The following is a 27,617-nucleotide window of genomic DNA, read 5'->3' as shown; positions in this document are numbered from 1 at the left end:
AAAAATTCAAACGAGACTGTTCATAGCTTCTTTTCCGATGGGGGCCATCGACTTGATAGCTAGCTTCTGTTTCAAACAGAAACAATTGGCAATCAAATGTGAAATTAAAACCAATCATGACTTGGTCATTCGCATTTCCCGCGCTTTAAGGAGATTGCCTGTTTCTAGTTTGAGTTCTCATTGGTTAATAATCATGGTAAGCTTTTGTTCTGATTAGTAGTTGTGATTACTTTGGTTTTTTTTTGGTTCTCATTGGTTGATAATATCAATTCATCACATGAAAACGATGGAAATAGAACTTTTTAGTGCGGCCTTCTTTGTATCACAGTCCGGTTACTCAAAATTTTATGACAACCCTGAGAAGGCATAAGTTGGCCGCGGGTTAGTACGAATTTATCAGGCTATACGAAGGCTTCAAATTCTATTAAGAACGATTCTGGCCACTTTGTTAAAAACCAAATGCAATGACCGCCTTGTTGAAAACAAAATTTATAAAGAAGCGGGCAAGGAATGTTCCACAATAGCGCAAATGATCGTGAAAGATGATCGAGGAAAAGCGATTGCGTGACCCTCGATTAGTTGTTAGATGAAATGTTATCACGTATAAGACGTAAAAACACTTTAAAATTCACGGTCTGTAGTTTGCACCCAGTCTGCATTTTGTGCTGACCGACTTTCGTACCTAATCCGAAATGTCCGCTGTTTATTCGTTATTACGCGCCATATGTACTATAATTCGATTGGAAATTAGTAAATAGATACTTATCTTCGCGAGTGTTTAAGATGGTGGTCATCAAGGAGTGATATGGGCGAAAATTTAAGTATAGAAATAACAGGACAGATGAAATGACACGTTTGATTGATTGAGGTATGTCTTTCAACTTTGCCCCAAAGTTTAGGTTGGTAAATAAATTTTTCCGGAGTCAAAAAAAAATTTTGGAACTGTTCTTCAATATATTTTCTTTCGATTCAACTGTTAATTATCATGATGCAACCTGCAGGAAAACAAGTGCATGGAGTGGTCTTGATTTACCTCTTAATCAGTCGCCAACCGCCATGTTGTGTTTTCTACGATGCTTTAAATCTCTGTTTTTATCATTCGAACATTTTTTGTCTAATTAACGATTTCTTATCACTGGACTATACTTAGTTTGTAAGGAAACCTTTTAAAATCAATGATGGTTCCTTATGTTATTCAGAGAAGATAGTGAAATTTTTTTTTTTTACCAATTCAAGTACGCAAGTAGTTTTTTTTATAGACATGAAATGTAAATAAACTAAATTGGGTTTCAATAAACAAAAATATAATTTGGTTTTAGTGGTACATACTGTAGCATATCCTCTTCATGGCTATTCCTTCATCTATCAAAGTCCAGATTTAATCGCAATTTAGAAAAAGCAGACAACAAATGTGTTGAATTGTTTAAGTATCGTTTCATGAAAATTAATGAGATGCAGGTGTTAGGTTTCCAACAAATTCAATTCCATGTTGTGTCAAGGAACTATCAATTCATCTGCCTTACATATGACTTACTGAAAGCATAAATAAATATATCTTATGTTATTTTTTTAGATGATCTTTTGGACTTTTTGTATCGTATTTTATTGTTTTGTTTCAATAAATCCCTAATATCTCTTTACAGATATTTCACTGTGCTTCAAATTAGTGTGTCAATTTAATTCAGTGTGTCAGTGAACTTAAGCAGGATATGCACGCTGAGCAGGAACTTTTATTCTGAAAGATCATGATCATGAAGTTTATGTTCAATCACTGAACATTTCCTTCTGCATATCTGGGTCATCATTTCCATTATTGTTGTTGACTTACATGAAACTGTGTAACTGCTCCGACCATGGCATCGGGTGTTAACATTTTGCTTCATTTCACCGCAGGTTATGGGTCTAAGATTTAGTTTCTAGCTGCAAAAGCACAAAAAAAATTTTTTCCCCACTTTTACTGTATTTGTTTATTTGAAAATAATGAATCTTCTTGAATGGCCTTGATTGAGGTAGTTTTATGTGATTATTCTTATGTTCTGATGATTAGATGATTTTCAACTTTGCAAAAAGTGTTATGAAACAAATTGTTCTTACTTTTCTCCATGCTATAATTTACCAATGGAAGTTTTCTTTCATGTTTTTAATGAAATATAGGTTATTTAATTTTTCCCTTCATTGAGATTCTTTCATCCAACGAAGTCTTGCTCGAAGTCTCTGCTCTGTAAATTGTCTTGCACTAGGGCTAGGACATTTTGTAGCTTTAGAAAGTTTTCATTCTCTGTTGGTGTTCCTTGATGAACTCCTTGAATTTGAGTATTATTGTTTATTGTGGAGACATATGTTTCTTCACTCTGCTGTAATAGATTCAATAGCTGAGTCACCATTCTGTTTGAACATTTCCTCTTGACTTGCGTATTCCTGGTCCAGAATAGGTTTCAATTAGCGCTTTCATAATCCACATCCTGAGGCTTGGCATTCCATTGCAGCGAGGAACATCGCGGAGAGGTGGAGAGAAGCCTTTCATTGACCAAATCAGAAATGGAAGAGGAAGGAGTGGATGCGGCCATAGCAGCATAGATCTTCCAACTTCTTGCTTGTTTTGATAAGCTTTCATTCAAAGCAATCCTCTCATTTCAGTACACGATAGAAAAAAGAAGAAGAAGCTATTATATTTTTCAATTCTAATATGGGTCTGAAATTGTACCTTTCCATTTGTACAATTTTGGCTACAATCGCAATTTTCAGACGAAAAACACTCGGTTTAGTACATTCAGTGTGGTTCGGCCTTCGGACGCCAAGATGAATGTATTATTGTTGCCTTGGTAAGATGTCACATGAACGTGAATCTGAGCAGCGATTGGTTACTGTTTTGTTTCGGTCTGGGTCATCCGAATCTGATAACTATCCCTAACTATTTATTAAAATAAAGCTTCCTCGTTGGCTGAAAAATAGATGCGATTTAGAGATAAAAGGTGCTATCGGTGAACAAATTGCAGCAATGGGAGCCAGTCAGATTTCAAGGAAAACCAGTGATTTATTGCATCCAAAATGGATATAATAAAAACTAATATCTTGTCTTTCCGTTTCCCCCCGTTTTTGAAGCATTTTGAGTATTTTTTCGATTTTGAGCTCCTCCCGCAGGACGAGAAGGTTCATTTAAAAATTAAAGGCCACCGATTCTTTTCATCGAAATTGCATAAATATTTTCTGCGCGGTAGCGTAGAACGGTTCATCATACATGTCCAATGTCGTTGTAGAAATCAATTTGGCGTCAATTACATAAAAAAAGAGGAACGCCGACTTAAGTTTGTACCTGGTTTCATATTTACTTTGGGTAACAACAAGAGGCATAGTTTTCTATGTGCTAATACTCCACAACTAAAATTAATTAGAATTTATCATATCGATTTTGAGGTGGGGGCAAAAAAATGGCGCCTTGATTAAGTATTTTTTATAGTATTAAAAGAGTAGACGGGATGGCTTGAGAAGCATTTTGTGGGAATTTTCTCGGATTATGGCAGCTAAAAATGAAAAATCCGTATCACTTACAGACAGTGATGTTAACACTTTCCTAGGAGGGAAAGAAAACCAGTATACGAAAAAAAAACCGAAATGTAAGTATTAAGTAGCTTTAACAACAGCATTTCTCGCCGCCGAGAGCGAAAATCGGCAACTGGAAGATTTGCCACAGGCCGATGTGGCCGTTTACCTGAAAGATTTCTTCTGTTGGTAAAGATGAATGAGAATTTTGTAAATTTAAATTTACGTCCATGATTTTTTTTGTAATCATGATTCAACGACTATTTCCATCCTGAGCCTTAGCGCCAACCCACTGTACGATTTTTATTGGGGAATTGTCCATTCCTTTATTTTCAGTCATGAAGAAAGTCGGCTTTTCTTGTCAGTATAGGGCTATTGTGTTTATATGATAAACAAAATAATACATGATTTGATAAATAATTGGTGGGGTGCTCTAAGTCATTTAAGTGTTTTAAAAACCTGAAAAATTTTGTTTGATATTGCTCGAAACAAAATGTAAATCAACTGGATCCTAATGAGCATCCTCTTCAATACTCCAGTTTTCCTTTTCCCTAACTTTTGTCTTTTGATATTTTCTTACTTGGGTTAAAGATAGATTTTCATGTTTTCCTTTGATATAGATAAATGATATTGTCCATCAACTGATAAAGGTCTTCAAGTTCTCTTGAATAGAATGAACCTCACAGAACTTCTTCGCGTAAATGTAAATTTATGTACATGTTCAATTCACTTTCCCAATCGTAACTGATACATGTAGAATATAGTTCCATCGTTCACGGTCACCTGCTATTAAAACTAACTGCCATTTCAGCGCAAGTCACAAGTCCTAGAGTTAAAAGGTCCTGTCTATCACACAAATACAACTGGATACAACACAATAAACTGATATAATCGGGAAACATTTTAATTGTAAGCTATATGGACAGTTTTCAGAACCGAAAACAAAACTATAGAGGAACAAAAAGTAGTCTACTCACATCAGGTTACAAGAGACTGATTAAAATGGGAATTTGTTGCTGGAGTACATTTTGAGAACTTAACGTGAAATTGAGGTGCTACAGCCTACAGCTACAGCTACAGCTACAAACTACTTGGTCTCCTTGGTCTCCTTGGTCTCCTTGGTCTCCTTGGTCTCCTTGGTCTCCTTGGTCTCCTTGGTCTCCTTGGTCTCCTCGGTCTCCTTGGTCCCCTTGGTCTCCTTGCTGTCCTTGATGTCCTTGGTCTCCTTACTGACTTTGGTCTCCTTGGTTTCCATGTCTAACCCTACGTAAATCGCGTAGATCATGAATTTCCATAATGAAAGGGACTATTCCTATGCCATTCTTGGCAATGAAGATGGACTCGTCTTTGCCAAACATAGAGAACACCACTGCACGAATAACCAAGAAAGGTACATTTACGCAAACTATTTGAACAACATTGCGATACAATTTGGTACGGAAACGAGGTTTCCACCAATCTTTGGTGAATCTAGTTTCTACCATTTGCCAGGGAGATACCAACATGATAAAACAGAAGCAAGCCAACGCGAACATTGCTGTACTGAATGCTTTGGGTATTCCGAGGTCGTACTCTCTTCCTTCTAACACGATCTGTATCATCTCGACTCTATCGAACAGATCGATGGTCATGGGCAACCACAAATAGGAAAACAATCTCTGTTTCTTTATGATTTTCGTGAGAATCGTCGAGATCGCCTGTGTTCGGCAACAGTAGTAGCAGAAGTGGTGTAATGCACAGAATCGCCTTAAATACGTTTGGACTCAAAAACTCGGTCTTGCTGATTCTATCTCCGAGCATTATTACTACCATTGCGATGTTTACAACCAAAGCCACGATATACAGACCCCAAATTCGAAACAGCCAACCAAGGTACAGCGATTTGAAATATAGACACACAATCCAAGCAACAACTGCTGAGCCAAAGGAAAAGGCTATGAAATACCAACTATATTTGCCCTCATACTTCGCGAGATAAGCAGATAGAAGTATGCTCTGTATAGTTATCAGACCTAAGAAAGCCACTCTTCTGAGAAATGTTGAAAACGAAGCCATATTATGTCTGACAGCTGTTTGAAACTAGAAGAAGCAAATTGTGTTGACTACTGCAATAGTAATTGATACTGTACATTTGTAAGAAAAACTTCGCAGTGAATGAGGAAACGCCTCATCTATCCTGATCAAATGATGCAAGAATGAATTACCCGAATATAACAGAAGTTTAAATGCACAGACTGATTGCATACGTAATTTGGTCGCTGCTGAAGACTTGATATTCCTATGTAGCTTCCTTAATCAGCGATTCTGGCTTTTTATTTGTATTTGTTCACATCTGCTTTTCTCGGAATAGATTACTTCACTGTATTGCACTTTCAAGAAAACTTTCTTGAAATCGGCGTAGAGTTTATTTCGATGCAATTATTTTAGCATCAACTTTGTTATTGGACTTTCTTGAAGAAACGCTTATCGTAGAAAAACCTTTCAAAAAGGATATCTTTCTCATGGCCTCATGCTTAGTCTACATTGGTAGATTCCTTTTCTTCGTCTTAGCAGGCCTCCAGGCCTACTCGCTGGCTTTGTATCTTGCAAAATACAAACAAAAAGATGGTTTCTATGGATTGGTCGCCCTGTACGCTTCTGCAATTGTTCTAAGGCTTTACATCATGTTCGACTACAAGAAATTACAATTGTTATTAGCTGTTTGGACGCGCTATATCGTTGGTTACGTAATCTTCGTTAAGATCATATTTGGAGGTGACAAACCGATTAAAGATAATCTTGACAAAGCTTAATTCTTCGGTCCAAACATTCTAAAGACGACGCTTTGCCGTGCCCTGGTAATTATTTCGTTGCTTTCAAGTACGGGAAGGGATTGCATCGTCTACCGAGACCTGATCTGGCAGTTGTCTCTCCGAATGACGTTGGATCTCTTCGATGGAGTGGAAAAGCTGGTCATTATCGAAGAGAATAAATAGAGCCATGGCGATTAGTAAGCTAGATTTTGAGTAATCTGTATGGTGCCTGTGATCGGGAAAATTTAATTTAATTGATGTTCGTCTTTTAATGGAAGAGGAAGTGTTACCTAAGTTTTTTTTTTTTTTTTATAGTAGTTTTCAACATATGTACTCATCCATTAGAGTGAATCTGCATAACCCGTTCGTTATAAGCTAACGCTGAGTTTGTCACTAGATGCTAAGGAAAGGAACAGTTATGGACGGTTGTGAACATCTAATCAAATACATCTTCACCGCTAAATTTGGCCGTGAAAATTCCCAATGAACCAATGCTGCAATAGCTAATGATTTTCGTCGGGTGGTGCATGGTGACCGTAAAGTCACCCAAATCGGAAAAAGGCGAGTATATTCAAAAGCTCCACACGAATGTAAGCACCTTCGTGACCTATCCGCTTCACAGAATTTTCTTGACATTATTACATGTGTTATTAGGTCTGAAATCATATGCGCATATGAGTGATTTCAAAATCAAAGAAGTGTGCGGCACGAGGCACGAGTTTAGACACCACTTTATTACATCCATTTTGAGATGGCAAAATTAAGGCTTTCAGAAATAGGACATTTTAGTCTGTAAAAATGCGTTTTTGATCCAGTAGTGAGGTGGTCTTCAAAAGGCTGCAAAAGCCGTTTTTCAATTTCATTGGGTGGGAGAAAGATGCAATTTAGAGAAAAAAGGGTGCTTTTTGTAAATAAATCGCACCGATAAGAGCCAATCAGATTACAAGGATCACCAGTGATTTCAAAATCGATGTAATAAAACTAGTGTGGTGTCTTTTTTCCCCATTTTTGAAACATGTAAAGGTATGTTGATCCTTTTTTTTATGGTTTCTGTGCCTCCGGCAGGACCAGAAGGCCCATTCGAAAAATAAAGCCGCCTGTTCTTTTCCTCGAAATTGCCTAGATGTTTCTGTGTGGTAGCACAAAAGTTGATCATGGATGTCCGATCAATTTGGTGACGATTACAATAAAAGATTGAGGAACGCCGACTTAAGTTTGTATCTGGTTTCATAATTACTTTGGGCGGCAACACGAGGGATAATTTCCTAATTACTCCACTGACTAAAATTAAGTAGTAACTAATTTATTCATTTAATTAAGTAAACATATCGATTGTGAGGTGGGGGCAGAAGAAGAATGGCACTTAGACTAAGAACTTTTTAAAGCAATTTAAAGAATAGACGGGGTGGCTTGAGGAAGGTGAAAGGTGCAACTCACAAAGGGAATTTGGGAAATGAAACGAAACACTAAGGGACGAAATTGAAGAACAAGCCAAGTCATATATCGTGCATTTTTTACCAAAAATCGTGACTATCGCCTGATGATTTTTTCTATTGTTATCTAAGCCACAGTTTACTGTAAGAAGCTGCTTTATTTTGCATGTCTTGCTGTAAGTTGGGTGCCTTTTAGTCCGTTACCTGATCCCTGCCTTTCTTTGTCAACTAACAATGTTGGTTGAGTAGTGATAATGTTAAATAAGAAAGTAGAAGAAATAACTGTCTGTATTGGCGGGCAAACTCATTTCTGCTTTACTTTGAGAAACATGCAGTTGTATCGATCTAAGTTTGAAAGACGTGTTTAGGAGCAAAGATACATCGATGCATAATATGCATGTTAACGACCTCATTAGTTAGTAATTTTGTTACCCGTGTTTGCCGAGACAGAAACGGTAGCATCTTGGATAATTGGGTACATAAACAGGAGGCTTTCCAGGAAAACTTGAGATCCGTTAGTCTTTGATAATTTTTTTTCCTGAGAAATAGAAGAAATTTGTTCTAATGACGCATATTTAGATTGATTATCAATGTAAAGTCCTCATTACGGGGTGAACGGAGTTTTTCAGTGTCTGAGCAGTCCTCTTAAGTCTACCACAACAAGAGCAATTTGAGTCTTAAAATGTCTCAATCGTTGTTGGCTTGCCTCCTTCGCTTCGTATCCAACACGCTACGAAAATCAAAACGGCTAGTATACTTTTCTTCTCTCTACATCCCATCCTTTACTCTCTGGTTTATCGTTGTGTGCAATGACAACCACATCACTTGGGTACCTTCCGTTTGGGATCTGTACGTATGGCTTGCTTTAGTGCCATAATTGGAGTCATATTTGGGCGAATCAAAGACAGAAGCGAAAAGGATTTGTTCTTTAATTTGGCCCGGAATTCTTGAAGATGACACTTTGCCTAATTCCGCTCCTTTTGTTGCTGTGGCTTAACACATTTGAAACGAAAAGTGAAGACAGAGAGCTCTTATTAAAGCTGGTCTTCCAAATAACATTAGATCTTTTCGACGGAATTGAAATGCTGCAAGTTATTCCGGAGGTAAATGACCTTGGCATTCCCAAGCGCTTTGAGGAAGCTATCATTACCTTCGTTTGCATAAGTTTTATGCTTTCGCATTTTCAATTAGTTGAGAACAAGATTTTGGACAAGTCTATTTACAAATAATCAGCCATCATCGGTATCACCTTTCAGTTTTTACTTGCTAATTTTGTGTTTTTAGGCCTTCGATTGGCTCTGTGCTTTAAGTTCAAGAGAGATGCATCAATTTTCATTGCCAAAAATGGCATTTTGATCATTCATTGGATTTTGGAGATTTTTCAGTGAATGAAGAATTTAGATATATGAAAATTCACATATTTGCACTGCAGTGGAGAGATGAAATTAGAAGATCCTCGCAGCTAAGAACACTACTGAAACTAGTAGTTGTAAATAGGACCTGAAAAAAAATCCGGCCCGTACGGGATTTGAACCCATGACCTCTGCGATACCAGTGCAGCGCTCTACCAATTGAGCTAACAAGCCAACTGGGAGCTGGTCAATGAATTGGGTACAAATAAACATCCAAGTGAATGAAGAATTTAGATATATGAAAATTCACATATTTGCACTGCGGTGGAGAGATGAAATTAGAAGATCCTCGCAGCTAAGAACACTACTGAAACTAGTAGTTGTAAATAGGACCTGAAAAAAATTCAGGCCCGTCTAGGAGCCCAGAGACACTGAACTCTTCAATCAAACGCGAGATCACACATGCGACAACTTTAAGTTCTTTTGCACAGTTATGTATTTTTCTAGTTTGTTTAACATTTCACCGTTTGATTTCCAGCTCCAAGAAATGTCGTAACAAAACAAGTGAAAAAAATACTATATTTTTTTCACGTGTATTTGAAATCCCCAATCAGCTGCTGACACGTCACTTGCCTTTTGCGCCACTCGGTCAGGTCAGATGAATGAACGGCAAAGCCTTCGCCATTCTCAATCCAAGGTAGTTTGTGGGAATTTCCTCGGATCATGGCGGCTAACACTGAAATATCCGTATCACTTACAGCCAGTGACGTTCAAACTTTCTGAGAAGGGAATGAAAAACCGAAAGTAACAGCATTTCACGCGGCTGTGAGCGAAAATCGACGACTGGAAGATTTGCCATGGGCCGATGGGGCCATTTACCAGAAAGATTTCTTCTGTCGGTAACGACAAAGTCGATGAATAAGAATTTTGTACATTGAAAATTACGCCCATAATTATTTTTGTAATCATGACTCAACGTATTTTTCCATCTTGAGCCATGGCATCAACCCACTGTGCGATTTCTATTGGCGACTTGTCGATTTCTTTATTTTAATTCACTAATAAAGTCGGCTTTTCTCTTCAGTAAAGGGCTATTGTGTTTATAAGATAGACAAAATAATACCTGATTTTATAAATAATTGGTGGGGTGCTTTCACTCATTTGAGTGTTTTAAAAACCTGAAATCTAAAAGATTTCTTTTGTCGGTAAGGACGAAATCGATGAATGAGATTTTTTCAAATTAAAAATTACGTCCATAATTGTTTTTGTAATCATGATTTAACACATTTTTCCATCTTGAGCCTTGTAACCAACCCACTGTGCAATTTTTATTGGGGAATTGTGGATTTCTTGATTTTCATTCATTGATAAAGTCGGCTTTTCTCGTCAGTAAAGGGCTATTGTGTTTATATGATAAACAAAATAATACATGATGTTATAAATAATTGGTGGGGTGCTCTAAGTCATTTGAGTGTTTTAAAACCTGAAAATTTTTGTTTGATATTGCTTAAAACTAAATGTAAATAAACCGGATCCCTAGGGAGCATTCTTTTCAAAACTCCAATTTTCCTTTTCCCTAATTTTTTTTCTTTTGTATTTTCTTACTTTTCGTGATAAAGATGGTTTTTCATGTTTTTCTTTGATATGGATTAATGATATTGTCCATCAACTGATACAAGATCTCAGGCTCTCTTGAAAAGAGTGAACCTCACACAACTTCTTTGCATAAATGTGAATTCATTCACATGTCCAATTCACTTTCCTAATCGGGGCTGATACATGTAGAAGACAGTTCAATTATTCAAGAGAAGAAAAATAATTAAGTCATAATCATCTAGATACACCTAATACAAAAATTAACTGTCATTTCAGCGCAATTCACAAACCGTACAGTTCAAAAATCCTTTCTATCACATACATACGACTGGATACAACACAATAAACTGTTCTATAAAAGATAGATTTGGGACACATGAAAAAATTCATTGTAAACTCTAAGTACAATTTGCAGAGCCAAAAAAATTAAACTATAGAGCAAACAAAAAATAGTCTACTCACAATAGGTTACAGGAGACTGATTTCAATGGGAGTTTGTTGCTTGCAAAATGTAAGACAAAATTAATAGTGCATTTTGAGATCTTAACATGAAATCGAGGAGCTACAAAAATGTACTTATTCTCTAAACTACTTGGTATCGGTCCAACCCGGCGTAAACTGTATAGATTATGAATTTCCAAAACAGAAAGTACTATTGCTATGCCATTCTTAGCACTTAAGATGAACTCATCTTTCCCAAACATAAAGAACACCACCGCACGAATAACCAAGAATGGTACATTTATGCAAACTATTTGTACAATATTGCGGTACAATGTGGTATGGAAACGAATCTCGGCCCCTTTTCTGTGAGTTTAGTTTCTGTCTAGTTTTCTGTTTTAGTTTTAGTTTCTAGTTTTCTATCATGAGCCAGCTGAAGTGGCTTGGCAGTGAGCATTCAGGCTGTCAGAAAAAAAAAACAGCTGTCTCACAGGAGTTGTAAATTGATTGGTTGGTTGATAACTTAATTTATCATACAAACTACGGTGTTATAAAAAGATTTCCTGCCCCGAGAAATCCTGTAACAAAACACGTGAAAAAATACCATATTTTTTCACGTGTATTTGTTGTCGCCAATCAGCAGCTGACACGTCACTCGCCTTTCACGCCACTCGGTCAGGTTAGATGAATGAACGGCAAAACCTTCGCCATTCTCAATCCAAGGTAGTTTGTGGGAATTTTCTAGGATTATGGAGGCTAACACTGAAAAATCCAAAACAAAGATAGTTTTTCATGTTTTCCTTTGATGTAGATTGTCCATCAACTGATATAAGACTTCAAGTTCTCTGGAAAAGAGTGAACCTCACAGAACTTCTTTGCGTAAATGTGAATTTATTTACATGTGTAATTCACTTTCCTAATCGTCGCTGATACGTGTAGAGTATAGTTCCATTATCAAAGGAAGAAAAAGAATTAAGGCAGTCATCTAGGTACACCTGATACAAAAATTAATTGCCATTTCAGTGCAATTCACAAGCCCTGCGATTCAAAAATCTTTTCTATCATATATATACGACTGGATACAACACAGTAAACTGAACTATATAAGATATAGTAGGAACACATGAAAATATTAATTGTAAGCTCTATATACAGTCTGAAGAACCGAAAAAACCATAGACGAAACAAAATGCAGTCTACTCACATCAGGTTACAAGAGACTGATTAAAATTGGAATTTGTTGCTTGCAAAATGTAATAAAAAAACAAGAGTGCATTTTGAGATCTTAACATAAAATTGAGGAGCTACAAACTACAGCTACAGCTACAAACTTGGTCTACTTGGTCTCCCTGATCCCCTTGGTGTCCTTGGCGCTATTGGTCTCCTTAGTCTCCTTGCTGTTCTTGGTCTCCTTGGTGTCCTTGCTGTCCTTGGTCTCCTTGGTGTCCTTGGTCTCCTTGCTGTCCTTGGTCTCCTTGCTGTCCTTGGTCTCCTTGTCTAACACGACGTGAATGGCGTGGATTACGAATTTCCATAATGGAAAGTACTATTCCTATGCCATTCTTGGCAATGAAGATGGACTCGTCTTTGCCAAACACAGAGAACACCACCGTACGAAAGACCAAGAAAGGTACATTTACGCAAACTATTTGAACAATATTGCGATACCATTGGGTGTGGAAACGAATCTTCGCCTCATCAGGGGTGATTTTAATTTCTGCCATGTGCCAGGGAGATACCAACACGATAAAACCGAAGCAAGCCAACGCGATAATTGCTGTACTGAATGCTTTGGGTATTTCAAAGTCGCACTCTCTTGCTTCTAACACGATATCTATCATCTCGACTCCATCGAACAGATCGACGGTCATGGGAAGACACAGATAGGAAAAAATCTCTGTTTCTTTATAATTTCCGTGTGAATCATTGAGATCGCCTGTGTTTAGCAACAGTAGTAAAAGAATTGGTGTAATGCACAGAATCGCCTTCAATGCATTTGGACTAAAAAACTCGGTCTTGCTGATTCTATCTCCGACGAGTACTACTACCATTGCAATGTTTACAACCAAAGCCATAACATACATACCCCAAATTCGAAAGAGCCAACGAAGGCACAGCGATTTTAACCATAGACGAAGAATCCAAGCAAAAACTGCTGGACCAAAGGAAAAGGCCATGAAATACCAATTGGATTTGCCTTCATACTTCGCGAGATAAGCAGATAGAAACACGCTCTGTGTAATTATCAGACCGAAGAAAGCCAATCTTCCGAGAAATGTTAAAAACGAAGCCATAATTATGTCTGACGGCTGTCTGAAACTGGAAGAAGCAAATTGTGTTGACTACTGCAATAGCAATTGATATCGTAATATTGTAAGAAAAACTAAGCAGCGAATGAGGAAACGCCGCATCTATCCTGTGAAAATGATGCAAAAATGAATTACCCGAATATTCCAGAAGTTTAAATGCACATACTGATTTCATACGTAGTTTGGTCACTGCTGGAGACTTAATATTCCTATTTTTTTTTTCAGAGGGCACGGTAACAAATCCTGCAATCTGATTGGTTCTTTACCCGGTCAGTATTTTCAGTCTTATCTCTGCCCATGGGCCTCGGTAACGCTTTCGTGAGTCGCTGAGAACATCCCAACTTTCGTTACCATTTTTCATAAATATATCTCGTTTTCCGGCTGGGTGGTATTTTTAAGCAAACACATCAGCCACTACCTCAAGCCGATAAATAACTAATGAGTCCTCTCTTTTCTCTCTCTCAAATTACTTTGGTTGACAAAAAAATATTGGTTTCAGAATAAATTTGTGTAAGCAATAGCGTCCTTAAGTTCGATGACAAGCGGCCTATAAACCGTCTGCAATTAATTTTAATCGTTCGCAAAAAATACCTAGAAAGTTAAAACGTGAGGTACTTGGTTACAGTTAACTGAACGATGAAACTTTCATTTATTTAATATCTGAATTTTCTCAAACAATTTGTTCGTAGTGAAAGAGCGAGAGAAGTTTTAATTTCAGTTCTGCAACAAATATACGCTCCCGGTGAGTCTTTCCAAGTCCGTTCAATTTGGACATTTGTACCGTAAACTGCACAACAGAAACTGAAGGAATTTATTGAGAAAAGGCTGCCTTAAATCCCCTTGTGTCTCGTCGGAGTGTGCCATTCGAATTTAGTTTTTGTGGACGAAAGATCAGATTTACACACGCCATTGCAGCAAACAAACGAGTAAACTCTCACAACTTCAAATTAAAAAATTTGAATTTGCTCACAATTATTTTCCTTGCCGTTTCCTTAATGAACAGAGGTAAATCTTCGAACATGAACGAGTCGTCGATCAGAGTGAATAATACTTTCCGTTAGATCATTGACTGTTTTTGAAGAAAACATTGTCGTGACAGTCCTTGCCAAACTAGTTCCGTTGTTTTTCAAATCTTCTTTCGCTTTTTTCTTCTTACGCGCTCTCTAATTGACAGGTGTCAGATTGTCACAGGTACTTGTGAAAATAATGTTTCAAAGTTTGTTAAGAAGCCTTTTAAATCACCTTTATCGTTTCCGAAATGAAAATGCTTCGGTGAGGCATCTCTCTTTAATTTGCATCACCCCTATTTTAACCAGTTACACGGTCAAAAGTTGTTCAGTTTATGGAAGATCTTGCCGTATTAACAGCCCTAAATCATTCGGCTTCTTTCGGAAGGAATCTCGTCAAGTTTAAAAAAAATAAATATGTTATTTACCGGCTAAGGGTCGGTCCGTATGGTGAAAAACTGTCAACCTCGGTCTTGAAAATGCTGCCGTCGGCCTACGGCCTCGGGTAGTATTTTCAAGACCTCGGTCACAGTTTTTTACCATACGGACCTCCCAGCCGGCAAATAACATATATGTATCTTCTTTAATCTGCGATTCTGGCTTTTTTTCACATCTGCTTTTCTTGGAACAGATTATTTCGTTGTATTACACTTTCTAGGAAACTTTCCTAAATTCGGCGTAAAGTTTATTTCCATGCAATTATTATAGTATCAACTTTGTTATTGGACTTTCTTGAAGAAACGCGTATCGTAGAAAAACCTTTCGAAAAGGATATCTTTCTCATGGCCTCATACTTAGTCTACATTGGCAGATTCCTTTTCCTTGTCTTAGCAGGCCTCCAGGCCTACTCGCTGGCTTTGTATCCTGCAAAATACAAACACAAAGATAGTTTCTTTGGATTGGTCTCCCTGTACTTTCCTGCAATTGTTCTGCAATGCTTGCATTCGTCTTTATCAGCCTTCTGGTGTCTCAACTGTTCGGGATAAAGATAAGAGGTTCCGGACGGTGGAAAACTCGCAAATGGACAGCTAGTTTGCTAGTGGGAGAAAGATGCAATTTAGAGGAAAAAGGTGCTTTTTGTGAATAAATCGCACCATTAGAGCCAATCAGATTACAAGGATCAGCAGTTATTTCAGAATGGATGTAATAAAAACCAGCGTCGTGTCTTTTCTTCAATTTTTGAAGCGTGTAAAAGAATGATAATTTCTTTTTCTTTTTTTTTTTTTTTTTTGGGGGGGGAAGGGGGGTTTGCGCCTCCCGCAGGGTGAGTAGGCTTGTTCGAAAAATAAAATGCTGGTTCTTTTCCTCGAAATTGCACATATGTTGATGCTGGATGTCCAATCAATTTGGTGTCGATTACATTAAAAGATAGAGGAACGGCGACTTAAGTTTGCACCTGGTTTCATATTTATATTGGGTGACAACACAAAGGAAAGTTTCCTAATTGGTAATACTCCACAACTAAAAAATTAAGTAGACTTTCACGTGTCGATTGAGAGGTGGGGGCAAAAGAAGAATGCTAGCTATACTAAGAAAATTTTAAAGCAATTTAAGGACTGGACGGAATGGCTTGAGGATGATGAAAAGTCCAACTCACAGAGTGAATTTGGGAAATCAACGAAAATCGTAAATATTTGGGCGAATCGAAGACAAAATCGAAAAGGATTTGTTCTTTAGCCCGGATTTCTTGAAGATGACACTTTGCCTAACTCCGCCGTTTTTTTTTTTTTAACTCTCAATTTAAAAAAGTCTAAAGATTCTGAACTAAAGAGACTTTTAATTCGCTGAAAATCTGGACCTGTCAAATGAGCCATTTCCGAGAAACCTTGCAAGGTGACGTATGGAATTTCTAAGAAAAATGTTGCATAGCAATGATTCGGGGATTCCCCGAATACCACTCATTTCCACGGATTGCGTCATGTAATAATTGTCCTAAATGTAATAAAGTCCTAAATGTAATTACATTTGGTCCTAAATGTAATAAGCTTCCAATGCAATCGTTTAACTCCGCCAGTGCATTCGTGTTATAGCGGACATTCTCATTGAGATGTCAAAGTGACAGCTGTTGCACCGAAAAATCCTCTGACCAGTATTCATGTCACATTGCGGGCTCACTGATATCAATCAGCGTGTTCCTATTAGCTAGACTTAAGTGGAGAAGCACTGGCTACAAACCGTTTTACTGATGATCAATCGGTATCAAAGGACAGCGGCCAAAACAATAAGTCCGCTGACCAATATCTCTCCATTCATATATCACTGGCTCAGACTCTTAAGTACAATAGATTTTGGAAAAATGTGATAACGTAATACTAGTGTGATCAGAGATTTAGAGTTAACAAGTCATAAACCAAATTAAAACTTAGACAAGCTAAGGGATTCCGCTGACTCGTAGGTCAGACAATTCGCAAGCTCGGATATACATTTTTTGAACCTAGGATATTGCATTTCTAGCCCTCTATGGCTTTACTCCACCTCGGTAATCAGTTCATGTACCATGTAACTATAAGTGGACACTGTTGAGCTTTCTTTTTTCATATATTTGTTTATCTATTCATTTTCTCCCCTCACAGCGGGCAGAAGAGATGAAGACAAAAAGTGAAATAAAAACTTGAGATCGACTATGGAATATATGTTCTCTCTTGACCAATCTTATTCAGTCAAGATGACTTCCCTTTCCATGTAATTTGGTTCATAAAGTGTTAACTTTAACACTGATCACACAAGTATATCGTCAAAATCTGTTGCACTAAAGAGTCGGAGCCAATGATATAAAGAGAAGTATTGGTCAGCGTTCTCATTGTTTTGACATCTGTGAATTTGGAATTACGTCTGGTGTTTTGACTGTAATTTGGAGAGCTTTGTTTGCTTAGTGGTTAAAGATAAAGCAGATGTAGTCTTTGAAATTCATAAATATTTCGTCCATGAAATATTATGCAAATTCACGCCTAAAATTGAAGCGAACCGTAATTTCAGCTTTTTGTTTACATAAGTTTGGGTGATATTTAAAAGTAAAAGTCGGTCTTCTTAAAGCGAAGACATTGTTCACTAAAGGGAAAGGTTTCTTCGATTTCTTTTCCGATCAGGCAGTGTTCGATCCCTGATCTCTCTTGGATCACAGACGCTGCGATTCTTCTCCGCATTCCAGCCGTCAAAGGAAACGATCACGTAATCATCGTTTACTTCTTCAACAATGCACGCGCACCAAACTCCTTCTTCATCGACTGCTTCAGCCTTGAAGCCCACAGTTTGTGGAAGCGCCATCACGTTTTTAGTCAACCGTGCGTTTAGGTAATGCGATCAATGAGACGCTAGAATTACCCTGGGTAATTCTAGCGCCTCATTGCGCATGTGTTGATTAAAATTGGAATTCTTAATCAATTACACACTTTGTCCGTGTTGAAAACGTCATGTGAATGAACGGCAAAACCTTCGCCATTCTCAACCCAGGGTAGTTTGTGGGAATTTTCTGGGATTATGGCGGCTAACACTGAAAAATCCGTATCACTTACAAACAGTGACGTTCAAACTTTCTTAGAAGGGAAAGAAAACCAGTATACGAAAAGAAAAACCGAAATGTATGTATTTAGTGGCTTTGGTAACAGCATTTCGCGCGGCTGAGAGCAAAAATCGGCGACTGGAAAATTTTCCACAGGCCCATTTGGCCGTTACCTGAAAGATTTCTTCTGTCGGTAAAGACAATGTCGATGAAAGAGAATATTGTGCACTGAAAGTTACGTCCATTATTGTTTTTGTAATCATGATTCAACGCATTTGTCCATTTCGGGCCTTTAGCGTTAACCCACTGTGCGAAGGGGAATTGTCGATTTCTTTATTTTTATTCGTTAATGAAGTCGGCTTTTCTTTTCAGTAAAGGGCTATTGTGTTTAGGTAATAAACAAAATAATACATGATTTTATAATTAATTGGTGGGGTGCTCTAGGTCATTGTGTTTTAAAAACCTACAAAATGTTTTTGGTATTGCTCGAGACAAAATATAAATCAACCGGATCCCTAATGGGCATTCTCTTCAAAACTCCAATTTTCCTTTTCCCTACATTTTTCCTTTTGTATTTTCAAACTTTTCGTGACAAAGATAGTTTCTGTTTTCCTTTGATATAGATTAAAGATAATGTCCATCAACTGACACAAGACTTCAAGTTCTCTTGAAAAGAGTGAACCTGACAGGACTTCTTTGCGTAAATGTGAATTTATTTACATGTTTAATTCACTTTTCTAATCGTGGCTGATACATATAGAATGTAGTTCCATTATTCAAGACAGGAAAAAGAATTAAGGCCGTCATCTAGGTACATATGATACAAAAATTAACTGTCATTTCAGCGCAATTCACAAGCCCTGGAGTTCAAAAATCCTTTCTATCACATATATACGACTGGATACAGCACAATAAACTGATCTATATAAGATACATTTGAGACACATGAGAAATTAATTGTAAGCTCTATGTAAAGTTTTCAGAACCGAAAAAAAAACTATAGAGGAAACAAAAAGTAGCCTACTCACATCAGGTTACAGGAGTCTAATTAAAATGGGAATTTAGTTGCTTGCAAATACTAATACAAAAATTTAAGTGCATTTTGAGATCTTGACGTGAGATTGGGGAGCTACAAAATGTACTTATTCTAAACTACTTGGTCTCCTTTGTCTCTTTGATCTCCTTGGTCTCCTCGGTCTCCTTGGTCTCCTTGGTCTCCTTGGTCTCCTTGGCCTCCTTGGTCTCCTTGATCTCCTTGGTCTCCTTGGTCTCCTTGGTCTCCTTGGTCTCTTTGGTCTCTTTGGTCTCTTTGGTCTCTTTGGTCTCTTTGGTCTCTTTGGTCTCTTTGGTCTCTTTGGTCTCTTTGGTCTCTTTGGTCTCCATAGTCTCCATGTCCAACCCGACGTGAATGGCGTAGATCACGAATTTCCATAAGGGAAAGTACTATTCCTATGCAATTCTTGGCAATGAAGATGGACTCGTCTTTGCCAAACATGAACACCACCGAACGAATAACCAAGAATGGTACATTTACGCAAACCATTTGAACAATGTTGTGGATTATTGCAGTACGGAAACGAGTTTTCGACCCCTTTTCGGTAAGTTTAGTCTCTACCATTTGCCAGGGAATTACCAACATGATGAAACTGGAGCTAGCCGACGCGATCATTGCTGCACTGAATGCTTTAGGTATTCCAAAGTCATGCTCCCTCGCCTCTAACACGATGTCTATCATCTCGACTCCATCGAACAGATCGACGGCCATGGGAAAACATAGCTTGGAAACAATCTCTCTTCCTTTCTTACCTTCGGCTGAATCATCGAGATCGCCTGTGTTTAGCAACAGTAGTAGCAGAAGTGGTGTAATGCACAGAATTGCCCTCAATACATTTGGACTTAAAAACTCAGTCTTGCTGACTCTATCCCCGATGATTACTAATACCATTGCGATGTTTGCAACAAAAGCCAAAATATACAGACCCCAAATTCGAAAGAGCCAACGAAGGCACAGCGATTTTAACCGTAGACGATGAATCCAAGCAAAAACTGCTGGGCCAAAGGAAAAGGCCATGAAATACCAATTGGATTTGCCTTCATACTTAGCGAGATAGGCAGACAGAAAGATGCTCTGTGTAGTTATCAGAACGAAGAAAGCCAATCGTCCGAGCCTTGTTAAAAACGAAGCCATATTTATATGCCTGACAGCTGTCTGAAACTAGAAGAGGCAAATTGTGTTGATCACTGCAATCGCTTTAGATACCGTATATTTATAAGAAATGAGGAAACGCCACATCTATCCTGATCAAAAAATGTAAATGTAAATTACCCGAGTATTCCAAAAGCTCAGGTGCATACGTAATTTGGTCGCTGCTGGAGACTTTATATTCCTATGTAGCTTCTTTAATCAGCGATTCTGGCTTTTTCTTTGCATTTGTTCACCTCTGCTTTTCTGGGATAAGATTACTTCATTGTATTGCACTTTCTAGGAAACTTTCTTGAATTCGGCATAAAGTTTACTTCGATGCAATTATTGTAGCATCAACTTTGTTATTGGACTTTCTTATATTTTTCTTATTTAAAAAATGATATTTTTCTCATGGCCTCGTGCTTAGTCTACATTAGCAGGTTCCTTTTCTTCGTCTCAGTAAGCCTCCAGGCCTAATCGTTGGCTTCGTATCCCGCAAAATACAAACACAAAGATAGTTTTTATGGATTGTTCGCCCGGTTCCGTTCTGCAATTGCTCTAAGGCTTTACATCATTTTCGACCACAAGAACTTACAGCGGTAATTTGGTGTTTGGAAGTGTTACATCGTTGGTTTCGTAATTTTCGTTGTGATCATATTTGGAGGTGACGAACCGATTGAAGATAACTTTGGAAAGGCATATCTTTGAGATATGATCAATCTGCGAGTGTTGTGGTTGTGACGATTACTAAGCTAGATTTTGAGTAATCAAAGTAGAGTGCCTATGATCTTGATAATATCGTTGTAACGAATCTAAGTGACGTTTGCTCTTCAAATGCAACAGGAAATGTTAACTTCTCTCAAATGTTGGAAATTTTGTAGAGTTTCTTTGCTTGATGAACGGCGTTCAGCTTGCATAATATGATCAATTTGGTCTGACAGTTAGGATTGTAAACTGTTTGGGTCAACAGACCATGAGAGTTTAACAACAACACCCGAAAGCTTTTCTGCATAATTGTTTCTATCAACTGTTAAAACAAAGCTGTAGAGTTTAAAAATACCAACTCTTTACACTTCCAAAAACATAAAATACACTGTTTAGAGCGGCAAAATAAATGATATTTCGCAAAGAGAAATCTTCTCACAAACGCAAATGTTGTGGTGTCACAAACAGACCATAAAGCAATGAATGAAATCTTGCCTCTCAGAAAAATTTAAACAATACTTCTTTTTTGATTGTGTTTAAGGCGCAATCACCACTTTTTCACTACGCGAAACGCATCCATCAATGTTGCCGAGGTTGCTTCCGCCATTTTGTAACAGGGTCAACAGAAAACTCAAGGAAGCCATGACGATCAATCCTGTCCCAAACTCTTTCGAAATTCCGAGACCATTTTCCTTGCCGTCGGTTACAATGCCCAAGATAACAACTTCACCGAAAAGATCGATAGATAACTAAACGGACAACCGCTGGTACTCTTGAGATTCGACCAGATTTCTGGATGTGTGCGATTCGCTAAAACCGAAAAAACAAAGGTATAATGCAAAGAACCACTTTCAGACCAGTCCGGTTAGTTATCTTTTTGACAACACTGAGAAGGTATTACTTGGCCGCAGTTTAATACGAATTTATCCTTGAGTGTCGACAATATCTCTCACGAGTCAGAGATACTATAAAATAGGACCGCAATACGTACATTTGTGGCTTACGAAATTGAGCTGCTTTTTTGTATCTGGTGTCTCATTGGGTTTCTATTAGAAGAGCTAATATCTGATTAAGATCAGATAGTTTTCAATATTGATCCTGTTCATCAATAACACAAGATAACTAGCAAATAAACGTCCTGAATTGTTCATTCTGAAGATGAGAGTTATTGGCCAAACTTTGTTATAGAGATCTTATTTTGACAACAAAGGTTGCACGCGTAACCTGAGGATTTTGGAAATGAAGAAACATCAACATAATCTCCCATAGTGGCCTGATAGATTCAGTCATGATCATATTTACGTAACGATTGTAGGTTGATTGTCTTTTCCAAGGCAAGTGATGTGAAATGAACTCTAGGGAAGCATTTCATATGAATATTTATAACATTTTGTGTACCAGTACAAGAGGACAAAACTTTGCAGAAGGGCACGGACATTTGGGAAATGATGTAATCTACATTAGAAGCCATCGGTAGCTTGATTTGGTTTGAATGTATGACCAATTTTGGACAATACATACATGTAAAGTAACACAATGCTGATTGCAGGTTTCCTTTGTCCATTAGGGCATAAAGTTCACAGTTGGTTGAGAGCAAAACGTTTATTATAATTATTGTATTTAGGTTTTGTGGGACTGTATTTTCAATAAAGAACACAGAAAAATTTAGTTCAGGTAGGTAGATATGAGGTTGCAAATGGAAGAATCTTGGGAAAAAGATAGGTGCATTACAAGATCAGAACACAAGCAATCTTTTAATGAATTATATGTTGAGATAAGTACTCTGAAGTAACATTACATTAACGTTGCTAATAATTTTAAACCCAATAAGATTTACAATTTGACCTGGAGGTTTTATTTAACAGAAAGTTCAAAAGAGATAGAGTGTCACCATAATAGATTTCAGGAACAGTAATCAGAGACATAACTTAAACACAGCAGAGTTCAGTGTGCGGGCAAGTGCATGATGGTATCATATGTTTAAACTATCAGAAGCTTTCAAGTTTTCTTATTACTGAAAGTGTAATTTCATGCCAGTGAGTCAACCAAATTAAAGTTATGTGAATGAAATGTAATTTTCTTCCTGACCATGTGGTATAAACAGAAATTCAGGATAAACAACGTTCCGGTAAATGACTTAGGTGAAAAGTGACCGCACAGAGAGTCAATAATGACTCCTAAGTTTCAATGTGGCGCGACCCGCACTAAAGGTCCAGACCGTGAAAGGTTGGCCTGTGAGAGCACAACTCCACGCTGTAATCTGCACTTAGAAGACAAGCCGACTGCAGGAAAGCCGGCGTGTGAAATCTTAGCCACAAAGATGAACGAAAAACTTGATAAAAAAAACGATCTTCGACAGCGTGCTATAGCCACCATTGCCAAATGGTTGCTTTCTGAAGTTTTGAAGCTTACGTAACTTAGCCGAGCGTACACTGGAACCTATCTTCGACGTTAGTAAACCACGTGACAAGCGCTCTGTTCCAGTGACAAATCCAGCCAGGAATAAATATCTCAGATCATGACATAGCGTGGTTTACACTTCGTGTAAGCTACACAGAAATTGTATCCATCAGTATGAAAATTATGCTCCGTTTAGTCTAGATCTATCCTAACTGAATACGTATTTAAACCAAAAACAATTTTTAAACACGTAAGAACATCGAATGCAGAGAACATCAGCACATAAGATCAGTTCGCAGAAAAGATACTTCAACCTCCGACTAGATATAAAACAAGTTCTTATTCCAAACATACAGCAAAGTTCGGTAAGAATAGTTCATTACTCTACTTGCAGTTCTGATATGTACACACGGATAGAAAACACTGTATTCTCAAAGAGCGCATTTCAACTGTGTTTCCTACAAAAAAATCCATTGTGATCTCTACTGCCAGCCAATCATCGAGCACTTCTCAATTGAGTATCGAAAATCAAAACCAAAGTAATCACAACTACTAATCAGAACAAAAGCTCACCATGATTATTAACCAATGAGAACTTAAACTAGAAACAGGCAATCTCCTTAAAGCGCGGGAAATGCGAGTGACCAAGTCATGATTGGTTTTAATTTCACATTTGATTGCCAATTGTGACACAAGTTTTCTGGACCAATCCCATAATGAAGTATAGCTAAACAAAAGCAATCTAGCAGCACTTCGATACTCAGTTGGAAACTGCTCTAACAAAGTTAGTTGGTAATCCGAGCATTCTCATAGTTTATTCTCAGTCATCGCCGGCCTTTGTTCCAAAATTGAAACTGTCTGCAAGAAAAAGTGGCTCAATGAATATAACAATCTCTCCCCTACACTGAAAAATGTCTATAAAAAAATCAAATATCATTGCGTTAAAGCGTAAGCTAAAACATCTCCACGTTGTACGAAATGTTTGCCTCGTCTCCTTACAGCAAAAAAATCAAACGAGACTGTTCATAGCTTCTTTCCCGATGGGGGCCATCGACTTGATAGCTAGCTTCTGTTTCAAACAGAAACAATTGGCAATCAAATGTGAAATTAAAACCAATCATGACTTGGTCACTCGCATTTCCCGCGCTTTAAGGAGATTGCCTGTTTCTAGCTTGAGTTCTCATTGGTTAATAATCATGGTAAGCTTTTGTTCTGATTAGTAGTTGTGATTACTTTGGTTTTTTTTTAGTTATCATTGGTTAATAATATCAATTCATCACATGAAAACGATGGAAATAGAACTTTTTAGTGCGGCCTTCTTTGTATCACAGTCCGGTTACTCAAAATTTTATGACAACCCTGAGAAGGCATTAGTTGGCCGCGGGTTAGTACGAATTTATCAGACTATACGAAGGCTTCAAATTCTATTAAGAACGATTCTGGCCACTTTGTTAAAACCAAATGCAATGACCGCCTTGTTGAAAACAAAATTTATAAAGAAGCGGGCAAGGAATGTTCCACAATAGCGCAAATGATCGTGAAAGATGATCGAGGAAAAGCGATTGCGTGACCCTCGATTAGTTGTTAGATGAAATGTTATCGCGTATCAGACGTAAAAACACTTTAAAATTCACGGTCTGTAGTTTGCACCCAGTCTGCATTTTGTGCTGACCGATTTTCGTACCTAATCCGAAATGTCCGCTGTTTATTCGTTATTACGCGCCATATGTACTATAATTCGATTGGAAATTAGTAAATAGATACTTATCTTCGCGAGTGTTTAAGATGGTGGTCATAAAGGAAAGATATGGGCGAAAATTTAAGTATAGAAATAACAGGACAGATGAAATGACACGTTTGATTGATTGAGGTATGTCTTTCAACTTTGCCCCAAAGTTTAGGTTAGTAAATAAATTTTTCCGGAGTCAAAACAAATTTGGGAACTGTTCTTCAATTTATTTTCTTTCGATTCAACTGTTAATTATCATGATGCAAACTGCAGGAAAACAAGTGCATGGAGTGGTCTTGATTTACCTCTTAATCAGTCGCCAACCGCCATGTTGTGTTTTCTACGATGTTTTTAATCTCTGTTTTTATCATTCGAACATTTTTTGTCTAATTGACGATTTCTTATCACTGGACTATACTTAGTTTGTAAGGAAACCTTTTAAAATCAATGATGGTTCCTTATGTTATTCAGAGAAGATAGTGAAATTTTTTTTTTTTACCAATTCAAGTACGCAAGTAGTTTTTTTTTATAGACATGAAATGTAAATAAACTAAATTGGGTTTCAATAAACAAAAATATAATTTGGTTTTAGTGGTACATACTGTAGCATATCCTCTTCATGGCTATTCCTTCATCTGTCAAAGTCCAGATTTAATCGCAATTTAGAAAAAGCAGACAACAAATGTGTTGAATTGTTTAAGTATCGTTTCATGAAAATTAATGAGATGCAGGTGTTAGGTTTCCAACAAATTCAATTTCATGTTGTGTCAAGGAACTATCAATTCATCTGCCTTACATATGACTTACTGAAAGCATATATAAATATATCTTATGCTATTTTTTTAGATGATCTTTTGGACTTTTTTTATTGTATTTTATTGTTTTGTTTCAATAAATCCCTAATATCTCTTTACAGATATTTCACTGTGCTTCAAATTAGTGTGTCAATTTAATTCAGTGTGTCAGTGAACTTAAACAGGTATGCACGCTGAGCAGGAACTTTTATTCTGAAAGATCATGATCATGAAGTTTATGTTCAATCATTGAACATTTCCTTCTGCATATCTGGGTCATCATTTCCATTATTGTTGTTGACTTACATGAAACTGTGTAACTGCTCCGACCATGGCATCGGGTGTTAACATTTTGCTTCATTTCACCGCAGGTTATGGGTCTAAGATTTAGTTTCTAGCTGCAAAAGCACAAAAAAAATTTTTTCCCCACTTTTACTGCATATGTTTATTTGAAAATAATGAATCTTCTTGAATGGCCTTGATTGAGGTAGTTTTATGTGATCATTCTTATGTTCTGATGATCAGATGATTTTCAACATTGCAAAAAGTGTTATGAAACAAATTGTTCTTACTTTTCTCCATGCTATAATTTACCAATGGAAGTTTTCTTTCATGTTTTGAATGAAATATAGGTTATTTAATTTTGCCCTTCATTGAGATTCTTTCATCCAACGAAGTCTTGCTCGAAGTCTTTGTTCTATAAATTGTCTTGCACTAGGGCTAGGACATTTTGTAGCTTTAGAAAGTTTTCATTCTCTGTTGGTGTTCCTTGATGAACCCCTATTATTGTTTATTGTTGGAGACATATGTTTCTTCTCTCTGCTGTAATAGATTCAAAAGCTGAGTCACCATTCTGTTTGTACATTTCCTCTTGACTTGCATATTCCTGGTCCAGAATAGGTTTCAATTAACGCTTTCATAATCCACCTTAAGGCTTGGCATTCCATTGCAGCGAGGAACATCACGGAGAGGCGGAGAGATGCCTTTCATTGACCAAATCAGAAATGAAAGAGGAAGGAGTGGATGCGGCCATAGCAGTATAGATTTCCCAACTTCTTACTTGCTTCGAGAAGCTTTCAACAACCCTTTCATTTACACAGTGGAAAAAAGAAGAAGAAAATATTATGTTTTTCAAATCTAATAACGGTCCGAAATTTTACCCTTCCATTTGTACAATTTTTTAGCTACAATCACAATTTTCAGTCGAAAAACAGTCGGTTTAGTACACCCAGTGTGGTTCAGCCTTAGGAAGCCAAGTTTAATATATTATTGTTGCCTCAGTAAGATGTCACATGAACGTGAATCTGAGCAGCGATTGGTTACTGTTTTGGTTTGGTTTGGGTCATGAGAATCTGATAACGATCCCGGACTGTTTAATAAAATAAAGCTTCCTCATAAAAGATGCGATTTAGATATAAAAGGTGCTATTTGTGAACAAATCGCACCAATGGGGGCCAGTCAGATTTCAAGGAACACCAGTGATTTATTACAACCAAAATGGATGTAATAAAAACTAATGTCTTGTCTTTCCACCCCTTTTTTGAATCAATTTAAAGTACGATTTTTTTTTTTCGGTTTTGAGGTCCTCTTGCAGGGCGCTAAAGTTGATTCACAAAATTAAAGCCGCCGATTCTTTTCTTCGAAATTGCATAAATATTTTCTGCGCGGTAACGTAGAACGGTTAATCATACATGTCTAATGTCGTTATAGAAATCAATTTGGTGTCGATTACATAAAAAGATAGAGGAACGGCGACTTAAGGTTGTACCAAAAATCGTGGCTATCGCCATTTAAGTCACAGCTTATTGTTATTAGCCGCTTTATTTTTCATGTTC

At 37.4% G+C, this 27,617-nt stretch overlaps 1 protein-coding gene and 1 pseudogene across 1 annotated transcript; one reads left to right on the top strand and one right to left on the bottom strand.

Moving 5' to 3' along the window:
- The first annotated feature begins 6,041 nt into the window (after nucleotides 1-6,041).
- On the top strand, nucleotides 6,042-9,153 carry LOC131793115 (uncharacterized; annotated as a pseudogene).
- Nucleotides 9,154-12,539: 3,386 nt separating this feature from the next.
- On the bottom strand, nucleotides 12,540-13,229 carry LOC136284187 (uncharacterized). The gene has a single exon (XM_066174032.1). It carries the CDS (start codon nucleotides 13,227-13,229, stop codon nucleotides 12,540-12,542), a length of 690 nt encoding a protein of 229 aa, XP_066030129.1.
- Nucleotides 13,230-27,617: the final 14,388 nt, after the last annotated feature.

The sequence above is a fragment of the Pocillopora verrucosa genome, chromosome 11 (assembly GCF_036669915.1).
Source record: "Pocillopora verrucosa isolate sample1 chromosome 11, ASM3666991v2, whole genome shotgun sequence".
In the NCBI taxonomy this organism is placed as follows: Eukaryota; Metazoa; Cnidaria; class Anthozoa; order Scleractinia; family Pocilloporidae; genus Pocillopora; species Pocillopora verrucosa.
This window is presented reverse-complemented; position numbering and strand designations above follow the sequence as displayed.